At 38.7% G+C, this 22,275-nt stretch overlaps 1 protein-coding gene and 1 long non-coding RNA gene across 2 annotated transcripts in view; one reads left to right on the top strand and one right to left on the bottom strand.

Annotated features, from left to right (window-relative positions):
- SMPD3 (sphingomyelin phosphodiesterase 3) overlaps positions 1–22,275 on the bottom strand; it is a 120,135-nt gene that overhangs the window by 13,010 nt on the left and 84,850 nt on the right. The window contains exons 3-4 of the mRNA XM_032195471.1: positions 10,113–10,188; positions 3,364–3,519 (exon numbers count right to left, since the gene is read on the bottom strand). Coding sequence (XP_032051362.1) covers positions 3,364–3,519; positions 10,113–10,188 — 232 coding nt within the window. The remainder of the gene's footprint in view (positions 1–3,363; positions 3,520–10,112; positions 10,189–22,275) is intronic.
- On the top strand, positions 406–21,064 carry LOC116493860. The gene is made up of 4 exons (XR_004253804.1): positions 406–514; positions 11,697–11,858; positions 16,506–16,584; positions 20,267–21,064. It is a non-coding gene; the product is annotated as an uncharacterized LOC116493860 (long non-coding RNA).

The raw sequence follows: 22,275 nt of genomic DNA, 5'->3' as shown, positions 1-22,275 counted from the left end.
CACCTGTATTTGGACCTGCTGCTGTTATTTATCACTGTCTATTGTCAAGGCAACAGAATATGTAAGTAGGCATGAAAATGGACTTCTCTAAAGTCAGAAGCCAAACTTTGAACTGTAAGCTGTATGCGTGACAATGCAGCTCACGCATTGTAGGGATCGAACTGATTCTCCCAGTGCAAAATAGCGTTCTTGCTGAGTAAAGGAGTTGTTAACCTCTCCCTGTTACGGAGGAAGCGCAACATAAACGGTAATGTGGAGTACAGTAGTTATAAGAGACCAGGGCACCTGGCCGTTTTGTCATTAATAGTGATTAATAAAGCCAATTTTCTTTCAGCTACTGCATCTGCACCAGCTGATCGACCTCACTATGTGATTTCAGCTTTATCCCCACTCTAACCAGCTCTTTACCTTGAGAACATCTTCATAATAGCAAGGAGACTGAAAAATGAATTTTCCAGGGTATCCTGGAGCCGTGGCAGAGGACTGGAGGACTGAGCTCCCTAAAATTTGCCAGGTATGCAATGCAGAGAATTGCTCTTTGTCTGAACATCCAGCTGGATTCTGTAATGTTTGTGGTAGAGTCTAAGATGTAATCTGTGCAGTTCTCCATTTCTTTAGGCTACAAAACTTACCTCAAAACCAAGACAGATCAAAATTTGTCATGATTAATTTGCCACTGTGGTGCTGGTAGTTTATAAGTCAGAGCTGATGAGGCAAACTTCAACCCATCTGATTGGAATGCTTTTTACGTTATACTAAAAGGTTTAAAAACAATCAAGTTTTACACAACTGAGTCCAAATCAACTTGACAGTAAGACAACTGTCTAATGATGTTGCCCATGGTGAGAATTTACTGTGTTAATATTGGGTTAATGTTCTCTAAAGCGGGGAGGGAGGAAGCTGAGTTTCAGAAAATCTGTCATAAGCATAAGGTTACTCATGGACCAGGAGATCTTTGAAAACTGTACTGTAAATACATCTAAGAATAGAAGCTTGGTATTTACTGCCACAATATTAATTATTTGCTGTATCAGTCTGTGGAATAGGAAAGAACACAAAAAAATGTACAAAGAATTATAGAAAGCTGATTATTGAGGGGGGTGGGCCAAACCAGTTAAATTGTTGCAATCCTAACAAATGTTCCCTAAAACAATGAGTAATGTAAAATGGACAAGACAACTTGACAACTTTAAAACAGTGCATTAATCTTGCTTAGTGCATAAGAAAACAAAGCAATCTACACATAACAAAAAGCCAGCTTAATTGCAGTTCCTAGGCTGAGTGAATTTTAAAAGGGAGTGGAGTGTAAATAAGTTACAAAGATAGCAAGAATAAAATGTATTTTTATAACCTACTTTTTAATCATCTTTAGTATTAGTCGCAGCATTTGCATCTATTACTTACAAAAGCAAATAGTTGTGTTTGCTTTAAAAAGGCAGGTCACAACAGCATTAATTATACTCTGTACTTTTCGTTCAATATACTGGTTAGAGTGCCAAAACCTCCCAGACAGAGAATGCTGACTGTGTGTGCTACCTCACAGCTTCACTCCTGTGTGTGTTCATGCTGTGTAAACCCATTTAGCTGCACACCCTGATGGGGCAGTCTCCCCTTTGGCATGTAGTGAATTACTTATTTCCTTGAAGGGCATACTTGTCTTCAGGCCACTCCATCCATCCAATAGTGCTGCACCCAGAACAGTCACCTAGCAATGGATGTGTCCGTCTGGATCCCCCAGCTCCTGTATCCTCCCTTCACTGGGACTGCTGGAATTGCCTCAGCCTGTTTGCATAGCAGCTCAAGACCTGCTATTAACTACGCATCCGTCTTTCCTTCCCTAAACACTCACTACCACTACCACCCTTGTATTTTGTCCTAATTTGTTTTTTTCACTACAGTATTCTGTAGTCATTATTGCTTACTGTTCATCTCCTCAGTGCATAATGGATTCTTCTACCAGGCAGAGCACTTGCCAGCACCTTTTCTGGCCCTTCTGAATTTACTTCAGATCACGTAGTTGATAGATTTTACCTTTTGTAGAAATGAGCTAGCAATGAAGAAAAGGGCTGTTTTGGGTTGCTGGTCTTTTATACTCAATTAAATGTTTCTCTAGCTTTGCTATAATCTTCCATTACAAGCGTCTGATACAAACCATGAGATTAGAGAATGCAAGTTGTTTTTGAGATCAGATGATACTTGCTTTGCTTTGCTTTGCTTTATTATTGGTGCAGTTGTTGCTGTCAGTCTCAATTACCTAGGCTTCTTACAAAGACTACAGAATTCACATGTGATATTCTTCACACGTTTACCTGTTAAATCCACAAACTCACTGGTCTGAATTGCTGAATCCCAGTTTGAATGCTGCAGCTTGAGCTCACCTGCACTTCACACATTCTCTCTGGTAACACAGCAGAGGTGAAATCCCTGTAATTAAACTCACCCCTCACTGTACCTGGCTTGCGCACTTTATCCCAGTACTGCAGTTTTGGCCCCGTCACACAAAAGGCCTCTCAGCCATCAGTTTTGCAGGAGGTTGGCTGCTAGACACTGCTGATCCATTTGCCAGCTCCAAACCAGCAGAGCTGGTTGGCATCATATAAAGCCAGCAAGGATCTCTGCTGGATGCATGAACTGTACCAAGTGGGAAGGCAGAGATGATACAAAAACACAGCCCTGCACTCTGAGTTGGCAGTGTAACTCTTAACAGAGCAAAATATCTATGTTTGGAAAAGGCTACCATTTGTAAATCTATCACTCATGATTCTGTGGAGTTCTTCTAGTGTCCACAGCACCCAAATACAGAAAAATAAACTCATTAACATTAAAAAAACAAACAAACAAACACAAAAGTACACAGCATCAGTTATTTTTTTCCAAGATTGATTTAGCAATGTTGAGTTCTCTCTATAGCATTAATCTCCCATGCATATGTATATGCACTATCAAATTACTTTTATAACCGCATGAATTTAGTACTTTTTCTTCACTATAATCCCATAGCATACGCCCCTTAAATGAGTAAATAAAATTCTATGACAATAGGTGTCTTTTAAGCACACTATAGTAACATTAAGTAAATTCACTCAAGTAAAACCCCTGGATTCATCTTCCTCGTTACTGCTGCACAGCACTAGCTACTGCTCTCTGTGCCTTAAAAAAAACATCGTATTTACTTAGAGGCTGAGGTTGCGTATCCTTGGCTCATCACAAGGCCTAATTTAGAGTTTTCTGTATCAAGTCTTTCCTTGCACAAGTCAGTCACAATTTTGTATACTACTATAACCCACAAGATGAACAGATCAAGAACTTTCCTATTTCTTGTTCAAGTCAGTACACACTAGGAAAAGACAAAACTTGTCTTACCAGAGGAGCAGTTATCGAAATTGAGATCTCCACAGATTACATCAAAAGCCACCAGCTCCTCTGGATTGGCTGTGCTGGAGGAGGAGGTAGATTTTCTGAATTCAGACAGCCAATCTTGAAGCATATCCAGTTGCTCACACCGAACAGTAGTGTCTCCTGTAGCAAAGAAAAAAAGAAATACCAAGAAATAAGATGTTTTAGGATGATGTTCAGATCACTGCATGGCTGTGTGAGTCCAGCAAAATCACTAGTGCCAGTGCTGTTCCATTGGTGCGAGGTCTCTGTAGAGCTGCATCTGCACCTCACTTGTTTCAGTCAGAGAATGTAGAGATTAAAGCAAACTAGGAATAAATAAAATTTATAAAAATCAAATAAAAAATAAGAGCCATTCCAATCTCATTTTCTTTCCCCTTATCCATCAAACATAATCCCTTCAACAGAGCACATGCAGGCAACAAAATTAAAGGCCTACCTTTTCTTTAAAATAACAAGGAAAGAAAAACCCTTAGCACACACAGTGCTAAGTCTGCACAAGGCCAAATTAAGCCTTGAAGCCAGATTTACAAGAGCTCTAAGTGGTACCTTAGTCTTGTGCGGCCTTGACCGCACATGGAGAAATTTCATCTATATGATTTGCTATATTAAAAATTCATACATAGAATGACACTAAGTGAAAGTCCAGCTTTTCAGTTAAATACTGCATCTCAAGTTATATATACAGAAGAAAGTTTCTTTAGTGGCATGGTTTTGACCATTTTTTTCTATGGGATACCTGATACAGAATGACTGGATAAAAGTCATTAAAAGCCTTTGTAAATGCTCTGGCAAAAATGGCAAAATTCTGAAATTAATACTAAAGGGTGAACTTCTGTAGTTGTTTAAATGTGGAGTAATTACTGTCATAAATAAAATGTAGTCATATTATTAGCTATGCTATTACTAGACATCTTGAAAAAAGGGTGCAAAATTAAGAAATGGCACGGATAATAGCATGCTCAGTACATAATGCTTAGCCCAAGAAAGCTCCAGCTAAATACAAACTGAATCAGAAATGTTCAACCAAGCGTGATTTGCTACAATCCTAAACAATTAAATGAAATATTGAAAAGAACATGACCAGGAAAAGAGACCTTTAAATAGGTCCTGACACTGACTCATCTCTTCAGACTGTTAATTCAAACTGCAAGTAAACTGATTTTTTTTCTTCTACTCATCAGTTATTCCCCACAACTCTGTAACAGTTGGGCTGTAATATACAAGCTTGTACAAGTGCTCTTTGGATCTCTTCCCTGATCTACAGTTTCTAGTGCTTGTACATCACGTTTAGATAATACCCTAATCACACAGCTTGACACAAATCCAGTCCTGTATTCTTGGAAAAAACCTTCACTACCACAGTGCACGTGAAGTGCAGAAGTGCACTTCACGTATTTACTGATTATACATAGTGATATACTAGACAGCACGAGAAAGCTTTACAGTTAGGACGCAGTTAGAGAAAAGCACAAGAAATAGGTCACATGGAATAAATACAGCCTGGAGCAGGTGATACTGACTAACTACAAACGGTGTGTGACTAACATATACATTCTGCTTAACTAAAGACACGGATAAAATTACAGCATCAGGGAAAGCATGACGTTCCAGGGGGCCTCTGGCAATCATCTGGTTCATCCCCTTTGCAAGGTCACCTCATGCAGGTTGCTCTTGACCATGTCCAGTTGGGCTTTGATTGTCTCCATGGATGGAGATTCCACAGCCTCTGGGCAACCTGCTCCAGTGCTCAGTCACCCTTTCTATTAGAAACAAAACAAAACAAAACCTTCTTTGTTAAAATACCACTTCTTGCATTTCAGTTTGTGCCCATTGCCTCTTTTTCTGTTACTGAGCACCACCAAGGAGAGTCTGCCTCTAACTTCCGTACAGCCTCCCATCAGGTATTTATACACTTTGGTCAAAGATTCTTTCAGAGCCTCCTCCTTTTGCATTATCTATATCTTTCTATCCTGGCTTATCACCTTAGGCCACCACATTCTTCTGGCCTGCCTTTGTTTCCTTGCAACTTTTAGCATGGTGCCTGTTGACAAGACTACAGTAATTTATCTTGCTCCCCACAAAGTCCTGATTATTGCTTAACTGTCTAAGACAGACTTATTTATCCTTGAAGTGTCAAGATACTGCATGCATTTTCTGGGAAGTATATATCTGGTGTGGTTTCAGTTAAGATGAGTGATAATATAATACAGCCATTAACTATGAGAACATAAAACTCTGACAGCAACCTGAAACAACACAGCAAACCCACTAACTAAACACACACAGGTAAAATTCTCCAAAAACAGAAAACTACTTATAAAAACATTAAAAAAAAAAAAAAAAAAAGATGGGCAAAAGCTTTTAGGAGGATGTTTTGAAAAGTGATGGGTAACATGCATTGCCACTATTAAAAAAGCATTAACTACATAGTGATATACGTCTCCCTCAGTGAGAATTGTGACCCTTTGTAGCAGCACTGCACAGCAGAAAACCTCAGAAAAATAGGAGCCTTGGAGCTTGAGAAGCAGGCACCTGTCACTTCCTTTTAGAAAAGGTGCAGAACCTGTGGTAGTCTGGCATCTCTGGTTCTCCCCACTAGAGGTCATGGAAGCAATTGCACACTAAATGGAGCGTGTGCAATCAAGTGAGCTACATTTCCATGACAAAGAAATCCTCTAATGCAACCTAGATGTAACTGTTTTCTGAGATTAATATTATTGTTATGCAGCTTCCTGTAGCTACACAGCAGGTACTGGATGCAACTGGATGCAAAAGTTCTTAGCAGTGCATAGTTTTAGCACCTCCCAGTGATCCATAGCGTTGGAGGTGAAGGTAACTGAACTAATTAGAATCAAAGTAGAGGGGAACCTAAGCCTGAATCCAGAACAACCAGCGAAGCAGACATTTCAGCTGTCTGCTGCTGAAACGAAATAACATCAGTTGATATTAACAGAAGGGAGCTAGGTAATAACTCCCAACTATAACATTCAACATCTTCCAGCCTGCAGCTCTAACTAAATGTTCAGATAGAATCACTGATCTGATTGACTGCCACCAGTGATTAACCAGAAAATACAGATTTGTGCTAATTGCTCTGCACTCTTTTCCTCAGTAACTGGGCTGGAAAACTGCAAGTAATCATGTTGTGACTAGTTCCTGCAGTCAGCATTTCCAAGTTCTGTTTGGTTCCCTCCAGCTTCACATTTCATACAAGGATGAAAAGGTATTATGGGAAGCCTCTGCCAGCATAAACAAATACTTCACCTCTGTTCATTATAGGGTAGTCAGAGCCACCCTTTTCATTCACTTTTGAAATGCTTAAGTGAAATCCTGGCTTTAGTTAGAACTGCAGGTAGGTACCATAGGAGGACTGCTTTGTTCTCCCCGGAAAGCTGTTAAGAGGAGTGCTAGGTATCAAACAAAGCAGCTCACAGGCCTTGTCAGGGGCTGGAAAGGAACAGTTGCAGTGGAAGTTCTCAAAGCCAGAGTTCTCAGCGCTGATCTGTGCTAGGGGATATATTGGAAGGAACCTAGGGAAGATGAGCAAAAACTAAAGTGTAAGGGATAAAGCCTAGTCAAAAGGGAACATTGCTTCCAAGTCACAACCAAAGAATCCAGTTTAGCCCTGAGTGTCATGCCTGACTAGGTGATGGATTAAGCAGACCCATGTAATATATCTAAGCAAGAGTAGGCTGGAGCAAAACAAAGAAAAAAAAAAAGGACTACCACATCAAACACCACCAACAAAAAAACCTTTTGCTGGGTTCTGCTGAGTTACCTTTCAGCTAGGTCAGGTCCCTAGTCAAGCACAACGCAGCTTACAACAGCTGTGTTAGCAGAGCTGAGAGGAGGGGGCAAGGGCAGACTGCCACAGTGTGGATAAGCTAGCTTTGCTACTTCAGCAATTTATGTAGAATTACTGCCGGAGGATGCTGAACACCAAAGATACTCCTGATTTTTCAGCCGGGATCTTAGACACTGAGGGATCTCTCTCACTCCCAAAGTAAATTCTACTTAAGCTGTGTGTGGGTTGGTAGAGCTTGAAAGAAGTGCTGGAGAACTCAGAGTTGCTGGTACCTTGATTGCTGATGACCAGATTCACAATAAATGCAAAAAAAAAGGGGCATGACCGGGTTATGAGACATGATCCAGCATGCTACATCATCTGGACCTGGGCTGGAACAGCTTGAGGCTTACTCTGTTTTGATGGCTTGGTTGGGTGTCTTAAAGGGGGGGGACTTGGGAAGTAGGTGGGTTCTACAAAGCAAAGCCTTCCCAGAACATCAATCACTGACTAACTGAAAGACATAAAAGAAACATGTAAACTTAACAGCCCCCTGGAAAACAATTACATTCAGGTCTCATTAGAGGACCCCCTCTTCTGTTGCAGAAAATGCAGCTACTTCCAGAATGGAAATGAAGAGCTCCTTCATAGCAACATTTCTTAAACAGGTATCAAGATTCAGGAATAGCTATTGAGAGAATAATCTGCATCTATTTCTGAAGTTATACTGAAAAAAAGTGAAAGTTAGCTCTGAAAAAAAAAAAGCTCAGAATGGAATTTAGCTAGCACATCTCTTGAAAGAAGTATTAGGAGTTCATTGACCGTAAACAGTTGGATCCCTTCGTTTTATACTCATGTAAGTACCAGAACTATCAAGTGCAAGTTTGTGTATCCTAGAAGAGAAGCCAAATTGCACTTAGCCATGTATGACAAGATGGTTTAAATGGTTAACCTTTTAAACAGTGCTTGTTTTTATAGATAACACATCTTTACACACTCAAACTGTTTTTTGTTAGTTTTTTAAATGTGTGAAATGGTTTGAATCAGATGATACAAATCAGAAAGCACAGCACTGCCATACTGTTATGAAGTTTAGTTTTCTATTTCATTACATAAACTAATATAATTTATCAAAGGACATTTAGACTCTTAGATCCTTGTCTGCTCTATTTGAATGTTGCTTGAACCAGATAAGCCTAAAAATATGAAGCAAGAACATAAATAGGAAAATGGAAGGTTGTGTTTTTACCCTTGGAGAATACATGACTAGGTGATTAAAAAGGAAAAGGACGAAAACCAGAGGTTTATAACCTGAACTGGAACAGCAAGAAATGTCAGCTCCACAGCAGCAATCACACAGTACATTACTATATAATTCCAGAGTTAGAAATAGAAAACTAAAGAATGTTACACTGTTAAAATGTATTTGAAAAATTCATGAACCTTCTTTAGAACTATCCAGTCTCTCCAATGTACTTTAGGGACTGGCAGTTTTGTTCCCAATTCTGTCTCTGCAATTGAAGCACTAGCAAAGTAAAAGGAATGCCAGCTGTCTGACTGGGTTAACCTAGACATGCTGTACAGCATAGGTTCAGAGTTTTGCTGTTTACATTGCATTTCTGTCTTGCCTCAGCCTGCAGCACACATGCTGTCTTCAACGAGTCTAGGACAGCTGTGTGGTGCTCTCCAGCTCTCAGGAGCCCAGGAGTCACAGTCACATCAAGTAAAACAAACTAAGGATGTGTACCCCTCTGGCTAAACTAACTTTTGAGCTTACACAAAGTAAAGGTTTGTAGATTTGACTTTCACTTTATTACTATACCTATTTTAAATCTAGAACTGGTAGTTTTGATGCAAAAGACAGGAGACAGACATTTCCATAGACATCTCCAAGTATTTCTAGTATTTGTCAATTTTAATTGATGAGTGTTCAGGCTAGCAGCTAAAATGGAGAAACTTCATTCCAAGACGTATACACAGGAACGCTAAAACAGAATGACTTCAAGTTACTAGCTTTTCTTCCCCTCCATTTCTGGAGTTGATTTCTAAAATGGAGATAAGACCACCCAGTCTGGTTCTGAATACTGATATTAAAAGGAGAGCTGAATGTTGAGTTACTATCATAAAATTAAAAAAAAAAAAAAAAAGTCAAAAGTTCCTATGATTGTTGAGGAGGAAAAAGCCCAGACACAACATGACAGACCTACCTGGAATTCCAGTCTAGTTATAGTGGACAGTAGAGTCCATGCATCTCACAGACACAGCACACACTATTAGAGAATTCTGTTTTAGATAATTCAGAGAAAATTTAAAACAAATCCTTCTACACCCTGGTAAGAGTTTTTGTATTTCATTTATCTCTAACGGTCTTAGAAGGTACTGTTGAAAAAGGACACACAGTATGCTGTTTCATGCTGTTGTAAACGTAGCAGTGGGACTGTTTTTAATACATGACCTAGGAAATTTTTAAACAGTAGTATTAATTTGCCAACCATTTATGCACAAAGTTGGCAAGTAAAAGCAGAGAATTTAGGCTTACTCCAGCCACTGATTTCTGATGGGAAAAACTGTTCCAACTCGTAAAATTTTAGTTCATAAGCTGATACAGTATGGGTCCACAAATGCAAATAATGCTGATAGTAATGTATTTGCTAAAATAACAGTATTTACTTAAGAGGGAACAAAGGGAAGAAGAGTTCTCAAGGGATTTTTAATACTGCATATCTTATAATGCTTAATTATTTTAAGACTGAAAATGGAAAGACTTTGTGATGCATTTGTCTACCCTTTCTTCACTATTTCACTGCTATTTGCAATGCACACTGCACTGTGTGAGAAACACTGGAGGAGCAATGCTGGCCAACTTTTGCACGAGAATTCCAACACTTAGAAACAGTGAGAAATTAAGAGAAGCAAACATGGACAGTACCTGCAATAGCTTGCAAGTGAGTGCAGGAAATGTATCCCACAATTCTTTGGTCCTGAGGTGTACTTCCCACTTGCACCTGGAAAGGAAGGAAGAAATACTTTATTTCATTAACGGTCATTAGTAGAGGAGCTCACACAGTCCCGCTTCCAACCCCAGCTGTGCAGTCTTTGTGCTCACCATTAGCCTTTTTTTTTTTTTTTTTTAACCATTCTTTCTATCTAGCTCCATTTTGAATACACACACACCCCCATTGGAGACGCCTGATCGTCATGTTTGGCCTTCGCAAGGTCCCATCTTGCTGCTAGCGCACTCACTCCTTCCTGCTCACCACTACATCAAAGATTCTGATGATTCTGACTTTCTCCAGCTCCTCACAGTCTCGCCGGTTCTCAGTGCCAGTTATTTTGCCACCATTTTGTATCCCAGCTCTTGTTCATATACCAATTAAATCCCAACACTCGTGCCATCTGACACTTATATTATCAGCAGTCTAAATTCTACACCTCTATGTAAGGTTAGAATGGAGAAGGAAAAATGGCAAGAGACCCTGGGAAAAAGGCTGAAACATGAAATAAATACTGGTTTTGACCACATTTCCTCCAATCCCTAGCACATTTTGGATTTTGGTTGGTTATTTTTTTACATTCTTATGCAAAGGTTTGGGGGATTTTTGCTGTGTCTCAGCAAAGGATTTACATTCTTCCATTCCATAATTTCACAGCGGCAGCCCCCATGTCTGTCAACCAGATTAAAATACGACATGCACCCCTGCTTTTATGCACAGAAGAAGCAGGGCTTCCAGGGAAACTGGAATGTAATGTAACTGCTCCTGTGTATCATATACTACAGCATTTTTTAAAAAATGTATTTGCTGGTGGACACACAAGCAAATGAAAATCAAGTTCTAGTTCAGGCTTTCAATTTTATTGAAGATTCTGGCAGTTCAGGCTTTACGCAGTTGTTTAGCAATGGTGACAAAATTTAAAATTAAATAATTAGAGAAGCAGAGCCTGTTTTTAGTTTGCTCTTGAGGCAGGATTCTCTCTTAGTACAGAATGAGGCCATTACTACACACTGTATCCCAACATCATACAGCACCCCTCTTGCCAAAGTATCTGGAAATTTTCAGGCAGTGTGATGTTATTTGCATACTACAGCAAGATAATTCTGTCCAAGCTCATTTAGAGAAGAATTAATTCAGGTTTCTGTCATAAGACTCAACTTGCATCAGTCATACCATCATAGCATGGAGAGGACATCTGGGGGTCCTCTAGCGTACCCCCTGCTCAAACAGGCCCAACTAGATGAGGTTGCAAAGACCTTTGTCAAGTTTTGCGTTAGCTCCAAGGATGAAGATTTACCACCTCTCCAAGCCCCTGTTCCAATAATTGACCATCTCATATTTGCAGTAAATGAATTTATGTCACTTGCACTCAACAACACCTTGTTAACTTCCAGTTTTTGTTCCAGCTAGAAGAGCATACAATAACCATCTTGTATTATTCTGTCCTCAGTCTCTTCAGTCCTCTTTTAGACAGATTTCAAATGAATATTGATGGGGTTCTTACTGCTGTTCCCAAACAGTTACCTCCTCCAGGGAGCCTGAAGGCAGAGGAAGATGAGGAAAATACATCACTGTTGATTTTACCCCACACCAGAGGATTCTCCTAAACACACGAGACTGTAGCAGGGTCTCTAAAGATATGGCGATCTGCTGGATGGATGCCGACTACTGCAGGAGCTTAGGTATGCAGACCTCTTTCTTCCTCCCTCAGACTGCCTTGGTCTGAATGTATCCCAGGGTCACAGGTAAACTAAAAGGGGTGTTCTCTCAAATTTCTTACATAACATATGCAGTTCCAAGAGAAAACTGGGAAACCATTAGTTTAAATCCTGTACTATCTAGGGCGGGCACGTGGATGAATAATATTTTCTGAATTCAGAATCAGATTTTGACTTCAACACCAAAAACTATATATTGTAAAGTTTACAATATATATTTTTTATATAATTACAAATTTTCAGTGACTCCTGCTGCACTGAAAAAGCATGCATGTGATCCATCTTCCAGTGTTACCTACCATAATAATGCTGAAAATACTGCACATAAAGTTTTCTTTCTTACAGCAAGAATGTGCTTCTTATAATCCTCTTATTGCCTAAAACAGATGGAATCATTATCTAAAAAAGCACAAAAGATTAAATCTAAAAGCTAAACATCCAAATATAAGTTATAGTCAGTTGAGAAAAAAAAAGTCAGCTCAAATTTGCTTTAGAATTTCCTGTGCAGCCTTAATGGAGTGCCTGACAAGACCTCATAAACTAATTTATACATAGGATCACACTCACACCCATTAATCAGAAAGAAATATTTATCATACTGTCCCTGCATGCACATATCTGTACTGTAATGGACTTGGGATCTCTAGCTCTCAAAGAATTACAAGAAGTGGCCTAGAGGAAACACTGACTGCTGCTATGTGCAGCACAACAAATGCCACCCCAGGTTGCCACTACAGGGGGATAGTGCCCCCATAGCTCCCAAAAAAGGAAGAAGCCCAAAGCAAGAGCTGAAGACATTAACATAATTGGAATTTCTTTGGAAAGTGCCAGCATGGAAGTACATCCAAAGCAGATCATCTCCCAGAGTTCACATTTCCTCCAACTTTTTTTGATTTCTGTCATATACGTGACAACTACTAGGAGAGAAAATAAATATCCTTCCAGCCTCTTGGTGTATTTTCCAGCTACAGAAAAGCACTAGTATATTTAAAAAAAAAACCAACTGATTATTCAGTCTAATTTGGTATTTCACAGATGGAAAAGAACTATGGGATGTGCAGAGAGGAAAACTACTTGACCTCCCAAATATTACAAGCCCTGTAATTCTGCACAGAAACATTCCTTTGTGTGGTCAAATACTGTAGCTACTTTTAGACTGTTCCATTTTCAAGGCTATATTATACTGTGGTGACTGAGCCTGACCAGTTTCGTGGCACTGCTGCAGGAAGAGAACTCAGAGTGTTCATTTCAGCCTGCAATGTGGATCTTGGCAGAAAGGTTCCACTTCCACCAAACCAAGTGAGCACTTCACAAGTAAAACGTACTTCTTGCTGCTTAGAACAGAAAAAAACATTCAAATTCACATTTATCTAGAAAATCACAGAATCACAGAATTGTCTAGGTTGGAAGAGACCTCAAGATCATCGAGTCCAACCTCTGACCTAACACTAACAAGTCCTCCACTAAACCATATCACTAAGTTCAACATCTAAACATCTTTTAAAGACCTCCAGGGATGGTGACTCCACCACTTCCCTGGGCAGCCCATTCCAATGCCTCACAACCCTCTCAGTAAAGGAGTTCTTCCTAATATCCAACGTAAAACACCCCTGGCGCAACTTTAGCCTGTTCCCCCTTGTCCTGTCACCAGGAATGTGGGAGAACAGACCAACCCCCACCTCGCTACAGCCTCCTTTAATGCACTTATAAAGAGTGATAAGGTTGCCCCTGAGCCTGCTCTTCTCCAGGCTGAACAAGCCCAGCTCCCTCAGCCGCTCCTCGTAGGACTTGTTCTCCAGGCCCCTCACCAGCTTTGTTACCCTTCTCTGGGCTTGCTGGAGCACCTCCATATCCTTCTTGTAGCGAGGGGCCCAAAACTGAACACAGTACTCGAGGTGCGGCCTCACCAGAGCCGAGTACAGGGGGACAATCACTTAATGTAAGTGACGCATGTAAGTAATGTAATCACATAAATGTATGTAGGTAAATAAGCCAGGCTTCATCATAAGCCTGACTTATGTTCATTTCAGATGGTCTAGTAGCTCTGTGAATCAGTAACAGCCATTGAATTACTTTTATAGGGAAGTCCTTCAGATACTGCATTCTGAAGTCTTAAATGTATTACAGACTACTTTACTAAAAATTTCTGTAGACGTAGAAAAGCAGTATCTAAATATAAGTTCCCAATCTTGTAAAATAGGATAATCATGGCATGAGGAAAAAGTCGTACGTTATCTAGAGGTAAAATTACAGTGGAGAGAACATACTTCTTGTTTCACAAAGTGTCCCTGTTATATAATTCTAAGTTGATAGAAACAAAGTTACTTTTTTCATTATTATGCTGAAATATGCAAAATATATTCCAACTCTTAGTACATTTGCAAAGGTTAAGTAATCAAACTAGTCAAACATCTGGAAAACTAAAAGCTAGGAGAGCATTCTGATCCCTGCTACAACATTAAACATCTACATTTTGTTAGCTGTTGGGTGAGAAGGGAAGCTTGTTGGAGATTAAAAAAAAAAAAAAAAAAAAAAAGCTTTTTTATAAAGAGGAAAGTTTGCTCAAGCAATTTTTGCTTGGAAATCAAAATGGCAGTTGCTACCACTACATATTTACATTCATCACCTACCTGTGAATTTAGTAAGTGCAAAACTGACAGCTCCAAATTTTTATTTTCAAGCACAGGAGACTGACATCAGGTACTTTCTTTTAAAAGATTCCTTCTCACCTTATGTCCCAGAACATTAGTAGAATATATTGGAGATACCATGCTGGCATTAGGCTATACAGTGCAAAATTGTGTATCAAAAGCTTGTCCAATACAGACTAAGTAGTACAGTTAGATGCGTATCAGATAATAAACAATGCGCATGAAAGAAATCAAGCCAACAGGGCTACAGTGGAAAGATTCCTGTTGACAAGTAAAAAAATTCACAAGTAGCAAGAGTTGAAATTTTACAGCTAGAGTGAAAGAAATAACTTTAAATTCAATCACATTACTTGCTATCATGGGAATTTTCAGAGCTAACTGGAAAATCTTGCACATCACATGTTTATCATACTCCAGTACAGTAAGTATACAAAGCTGTAAACATGACAAATACCTTGTCTTTAACAGTTTATATTTACACACATTTGTCCCAGTAGTGCAAAACAGGTCTGTTCTATCTGGATCTCAAGAAAAGCATCAGTAGATACATAAACAAAAAACCAGAAATATTGCCTAAATACCAGGGGTATTTCAATACCACCTCAGTAAACAGCTTCAAATCTGTCCTTTGTTATGTTAGAAAATCAACTACTTGGAAAGAAACATTCTTTTATGTTTAAAAATCTGGGCTGTGCCATTCATAACAAATGACACTCAGTTAAAGAATCAACCAACTGACCAATAATGTGTAGACAGAAACAAAAAGATTATTAAGAGGAAAATTTAATCTTTAGTGGTATTTTGTAGAAGCTTCCTATTGCCTGGAGGTAGCTATTCTAAAAAAATCCTAAGCAAGGTAGACAATTTCTCAACTGAAATGTGCACTCTCTAGTATGAAGTGTTCAAATACACACAAGTTCAAAGGATATGCCATTGCCTTCTCTTCCGTGGGAAGGAAATCCAGGTGTGCAAACCAGAAAAGAGATAAAAATTTTGTCATACTCCTGAAGAAGGAGCTCCACAGAATTCATCACCCCACAGTCCACGTGCAGGCAATAAACCCAAAGCTGGGGAAGGTAAATAATCTCAATGTAACATTAAGAATCCTTCAGGGAGATGGGATATTACACAGAATAGTTGTAACTTCCACCATTATGGCTTAATTACATCTTGGACTGTAAATGAGTCAAACCATTCATTTCATCAGATTAATTATCATTAAGGTGTCAGTTTTGTCACTGGAGTAAATACGAGTTGTAGTGGTACCTGCATTACTCTTTGAAGAAGGTATGTATCCAAAGTACAATGTAGTTCCGTGGCAAACAAATTTTCATGACAAAAAACAAGCTAATGATCACACTATGAAGGAAAACTAGCCAAGCTGAAAAGCACACCTGCACGCTCTGTGGGGAAGAAAAACAACAACAAAAAGGCCCTTTCCCTAAAAACAAAAGCATGAGGATTGCATTTGCAAAGAACATCATCTCAGCAAAGGGCTGGAGTTACTGTTTGTCTTTGAAATAAAACATTCCAGACAATAGGAGCAGGGTACGTAGGGTGACAGGAGAAGTGGTAGTAGCATCTTGCTCCCACAGAAATACTCACCTTGCTTTATGTAGCCGATGAAGTTCAAGGGAACTCAAAATACGTGAGCACAAGACAAAGAGCTGCATGACACCCCACTAGCGGTATCTCCACACGCTCATGGTTCACACCTGCTTTGATGCTCTCAGATCCTGGTAACAGCACACAGTTTGTACCTCCTCTCTATTTCAACCACTAGGAGAGTATCTTGTAGACATCCTGTCTACTTTAGTACAATGAGCAGACAATAACAGTGAAGGACAAGAAAAGAAACAAACGTGTGATACAGATTCTCTCTTTCAACTTTTCTGTAGTCTGAAATTTTATCAATTCCTCATGGACTTTTTTTCCCCCTCCATTTTATCTATTTTCCAAGGCTATCGGGAGAGTCAGCATCAAGAAACTAATGGAAGAACCAATCAAACTGTGTGCCCAAGTGCTAATTCCTGTTCCTGGTAAGAGATTATGCCAAAGACTTGCTGTGACTCACACAGTTCAAACATTCCTGTCTCACACAGATGATTTAGAGTAGAGGTAACTTCCAAGAACGATATATTTTATTCCTGTACATTGATTTCTTTGTAGTAGTTTTTTGGTTAGACCCATAGTAAAAACAGGCATCTTATGCTAGTACGGGGATATGTAGCAGCTGCTAAAGAAGAGGCATTAGTTAATATATTTGTAATAAAATAGTAATTTAAGCTAAGCATATTAAATAAAATTTAAAAGTATTAAATGTTAGAGATCAGCACAAAATTCTTTTTGGTGCTATGCAATTCTTTTTAGCCACAATAGTATGTGATTTTTTCAGAATTCTTTTTCTCTGCACCTACCATGTGACAACAACTGCTGCTTCATGAGCTCAGAGAATTAGTTATTTGGGAAAGCTTCATTAAGTTTATATGTGAGGGAAAGTATTTGACTGTCAATTGGTGCCATGAATGAAGGGCTCTCTGTTTTGTGAAAAGGATAAAGCCCACAATTTGATCTCAGTCCTGTATTTCATCCTCCACAACAGTTGTAATGTGTCCCACTAATGAAGGAGAAAAAGGTTGGGATTAATAACTTCAATTATATCAAGGTGAAGTAAACATGGTAAAGTTTCATGGGTAGGGTTGTCCTTTAAAAAAAAAAAAAAAAAAAAAAAAGAAAGAAAAAAGCCTCAGCCAGTTTACTGGACTCTGTCCAATTCTTACATTAACATTTTAAAGCAGAAACTGAACATGTGGAAAATGTTTAGGTTACCCTCCTGAGTTAAACAGGACAGCTTTAGAGTTATCTAAACAAAATCATGAGCAGCACTAGACGTTTCTTTTAATATTTTGGGATAACACAGGTATGGGATAACTGATCAAGGAAAAGAGTCTGAAATCTCTTACTGGCCTCAGAAAGCAGCCATCCTGCTTTTCTCTGTAATCCTTAGGTAAAAAAGGTTCTCAATATGTTGTCCAACTGCATAGTGTAAGTTACCCCTTCATTCTCAACCATAAAGACAGCTTAAATTACCCAAGCAAAATTTAACTGCATCTGTAATACAAAAAAGAATGAGAGAAGGTAATTCAGGGGACCCTCATTTTATCATAAAAAGCAGACACTCAGAGAGTAGCAAATAAGTAGAAACTGCTTGGAAGCAGTTTTGCAATTGGAGCTAGTGCTCTTCTACCATCTGTTACAACCACTCCAGCTCTTCTGAGAACAAGGTTAGGTTTGCACTTAAAGCAAAGGTTGCTAGGTTTCCTTTAAAACAATGAATAATAACATGTTCTCTGCACAATTACTGTACTTCCTGAGAACAGCATTAATTTTCAGAGAATTTGAAAAGTAAATCTGTTAATAAGCTTAGGAATTAATGCTAATTAAACACAAGTTCTTTCAGAAATTTAGCAAAACTCACAAGACTTATAATTTTTTCTTTTTAATTCCTACAGTCTTTGTGTTAGAGTAGTATTATCCCGTTCAAACTACCCACATAAGACTGTGGTTTTGCTTTTGCTTTATGTTCAAATCTGCGTTTTAAACAAGAATTCTTATTTTTGCTGAAAGTATCTCTCTTAGAAGATGCCAAAGAGAAGAAGCCTACTACCAAGAACACTAGGAAGAATAACATTGATTCAGTGTAATTCCACTTCTCCCAGTCTCAGTGGGAAGAAAACCACTCCAAAAGCTCTGCTCAGTAAATAACCAGTTTGAGAGTACCTCTTTCATTGACCTCCCTACCCTAACTTTGCATTTACATATCTTGTTGGCTTAGGTTCACATTACAGTTATAGCCATTACATTTTAAGGCTAGAAGGGCATAATTTGCTAGCAGAGCTGGACAAACTCTCCAACTCAGTAACTCATCAGGTCAAGTTAAGGGTGAGTTTTCTGGTTTTACTACACTACTGTCCAAAATTTGAACAGAAAAAAAAAAAAAGCAGTACAACTAAGCATATTGATATATACTAATACCCCTATATCTAAAGATGAATGATTTTTGAAGCCTTCTAGTAATTTACAAACTGGTGCCCTCACTGGTAACTTTTAAAATTGATTTGCCTGCGGTATTATAATCCAGCTTCTGCAAGGGACATGCATTTTTTAACTCCCTTTAAATTCATTAAAAATACTATGAATTGAAATTATGTACTTGTCAAACCAACAGCTGCAGAACACCTGAGAAAACTGCATCGTGTTATATACAAGTACATGCAAGCTAGCTTATTAGCTAGAATCACCAGCACAGGATAGCACCTGTGTCAGTTACACTTTCCTCCTCTATCTGGAGCAGAGCAGCAATAAGAGACAACAGAGATATAAAACCTACAAAGCAGACTCAAGGGTTCTTTTCTTAGGTATTTTAAATTAATGTGAAATGCAACACCAGAACACGGAGTCACGGCAGAGTCTCCCAAGGGTTCTGACTGTCAAAGTATGAAAATGGATCGGCTGATTTATATATTTGCTAACTTCTCCTCTGAGTCCTTACCAGCAGCAAAGAACAGTGGTTTAACACTTCAGACAAGAAATTGTCACTTAGATGCAGGTGACATTTCCCCCCTCCCTATGCACTATTTTTTTCTGTGACTGCGTCTCTCTTATGTCCCAATGAGGGCCTCTTATACTGGACACAAAAACACTGCTAGAGTTTGAAGAGATCGAAGTGCTGAATGTAAATTAGTTCTCCACTAATGCAGAAAACGGACTTACACAATAGCTTCTCACAACTCTCTCATCCTCATGCCTTCATCCTGAGCTGGAAAGCACCAGCCTATCCAGATGAGAACAGCCTGTGATCTTTGTCAGGAAAATGCCAGCAGCAGCACCTTTTGTGGCAGACAGCTTCAGGAAGAGAACAGACCAAGACTAGCCAAATTCCTTTGCACAGGTCTCCAGGTAGCTTAGGTAGCATGAGGCTGTGTTAAAAGTCCCTATAATTTACTTACATCTTCTTTCTTTAGCTGTGTCACCCCAGGTGTTAAAACCACAATCAAATCCCATTACCTTCTTGTGCTCTAGTTTCTCCTTCTATTAAGCAGATGTTGACCTTCCTTTATTATGCACTTTGAGACACACAAATGAAAAGCTGTATGTAAGAGCTGATTATTGTTACAGCTACTAATAATAACCCTTGAGCTGTCTAAGTCTCTCAGGTAAAATAATTCTGTGTAACTAAGCAAATCTTTCAAATCCTTACAAATCTCCACCTGAACTTTACAATCTAGATGGTGAAGGCAGTGGAGGAAGGAGGCAATAGAAAATTTCCAATTCACTTTAAACAAAAACAAAATGCATGAAATGCTTCACCCTGGCAGCAGGGATCTGTCATGTTACGCAACTCCCCCAGAACAGTTTTGCCTTTTGATTCCAAATAATTCAACTTGCATTGAAGGTTTAGTTCTGAGACCTTCAGTTTATCTCAATAGTTAAGTTTGTAGCAAGGAGATGAATAGTGCTCTTTGAATGAGAACTGATTTCCTTCTCCAAATGTGCCTCGGCATTTGGATATTGGGTCTTCCCCATGGATCTGAAAGATTTCCATAAAGGCTTTATCCTCCCAGTGAGTGAAACCACAGTGATTTTATCTGTATTGTTAGAATTTGCAAGTCTTCTCCCTTCACTTGCTTTTCACACTTTTTTTTTTTTTTTTTTTAACAGCATGGAAAGCAATTGGCCCTTTACTCAGAGATGGAATCTATGCAAGGGGAACAAGCTTCTAAAGCAAACTTCAAAAATAAAACTCAAGCGACATGTTTCCAACTCCAGAAATAGGAGCACTGTGCTTTTCACAGGAGTCATAAACTTAAAAAAGAATTTGCACAGGACAGAGACACTTTCTTTCTAAGTCCACGGCAGCACTGGATGCGAGGCCGTTAGGAGGACACTTCTGCAAGGCTGTATTATTGCTGTCGTTGATATCATGCGGAGATAAACTAACGTCAGATTGGATTATGTCGTATGCACAGAAAGTAAAGCAAGAGCTGCCCTCAATCAGTAAAAGGAATGATGTAAAACCAGAGATATAAGTACTAATTAAGATGTAAGTAGTACTATGCTGTTCAAATTGGCTAGGAAGACCCCTTCTAACGAGTTACTGTATGCTTTGTTACTTGCTGCTACCCCAGCATAAGACCTGAAGAATTCTGAAGTGAACGAATTGATTCTCAATGACTTCAAAACCACACCAGGCTTTTTACTTACTATAGCTTTTGTCACAGGACTCCACACACATGCAGTTACTAATTAAGTAACCAACCTTCAAACCTATTTTGTTTCAATGCTCCAATTAAATAGATCATTCCCACACTTTTTTGGTCTAAGAAAGAAATGAGCATTGACCACTTAATGCACAAGCGAGACAAAGTCATTTCATTACCAAAGTAGACTTCAAATTAAAAACATTTTAGGTATAACATGCAGTATGTCAGAATGACACAGACGTGAGGTAAACGGGTCTTTTAGTTGGGCCAGAGTTCTGTAATATTTAAAAGAATGTAGTCATCTTTGAATCTTCATATTAATTGGTCCCTATTCCCTGCTCAACTGTAACATTATTTAACAACTTGAATCCATAATTAAGTTCATCATCCCAGTGGAAATTTGAAAGGAGGTTTAATTTTCTGCAAGAGAAATGGAGACATTGCTGTGTTCCTAGCAGGGTAACAAATCAATGACTCAGCAATAGGCAGTTGAAAGCAGATTGTTTTTAATCTCTTAGTCCCTGATATACGCATATGCTGAAGGGCAGTCTTTGTGACCCTGGTAATTTTTATGTTGAACAACATGCATGTTCATTTTTTTGCAAACAGCACTTCATGATGAAAGAATAAACTCCAGCTGCTTATAAACACATAAGAGTACACATAAGTATAGACAGATGCATTTTTTGAAAAACCTGTATGCAAATATGGAATTTTTGTTTTTGCCAAATATATTTGAAATACTGGAGTATTATCAGACTGCAAGATCTAATATTTGCTTCTTTATGCAACGCAGTATCAATTTTTTCTTTGTTTACAAACAAGTATGAAACACCATTGATTCTTATTAAGAGTCCATATTTTTAATGGTTAATAATAGCTCGTGCTGAGGACTAGTGACCAATTTGCACTAGAAAATACCTAAAATTTCAGTTGATATATTTTGCTAGCATTAAGAAAAAAAAAAAAATCCGTTTGTAATGCATTTCATTAACTAAATGCTGTGACAGAAAAACCAGAAATCCAGTATCCTAGGAGATTTTCAGATCCATGTAGGTTTGGGTCCACAGATGTGGACCTCTGCACGAAGTTTTTGTTTGTAGTTAATTCCAAATTAAAAGGGCCCACATTCCAGTTTATGAAGAGCACTGCCAGATTCTCCTGAGAATTCAGCATAAACAGCTATTAGCCTTGGAAAAGCAAATCATTGCATGCAGACTTGTATTTCTGCTGTTTGTGATTTACAGAAGTGTAACCCCAGGCTTCCTGTTCCCACTACCATTAGCTAATTTAAGTAAACTGTGTTAATAAAGGGAAAAAACTCTGTGCTCCCCAGTGTCCCATGCATTTTTGTTTGCTCTTCTTCATATCTCTCCATAGCGATTGTTTTGCAAATAAGAGAGAGGAATAGCCACACAGTTCATTGCAATCCTTTCAGTTTTATTTTACTGGCATTTAGACTTGATT

The sequence above is a fragment of the Aythya fuligula genome, chromosome 12 (assembly GCF_009819795.1).
Source record: "Aythya fuligula isolate bAytFul2 chromosome 12, bAytFul2.pri, whole genome shotgun sequence".
In the NCBI taxonomy this organism is placed as follows: domain Eukaryota; kingdom Metazoa; phylum Chordata; class Aves; order Anseriformes; family Anatidae; genus Aythya; species Aythya fuligula.
The sequence above is the reverse complement of the archived record's forward strand: the minus strand, read 5'-3'. Positions and strand labels throughout refer to the sequence as shown.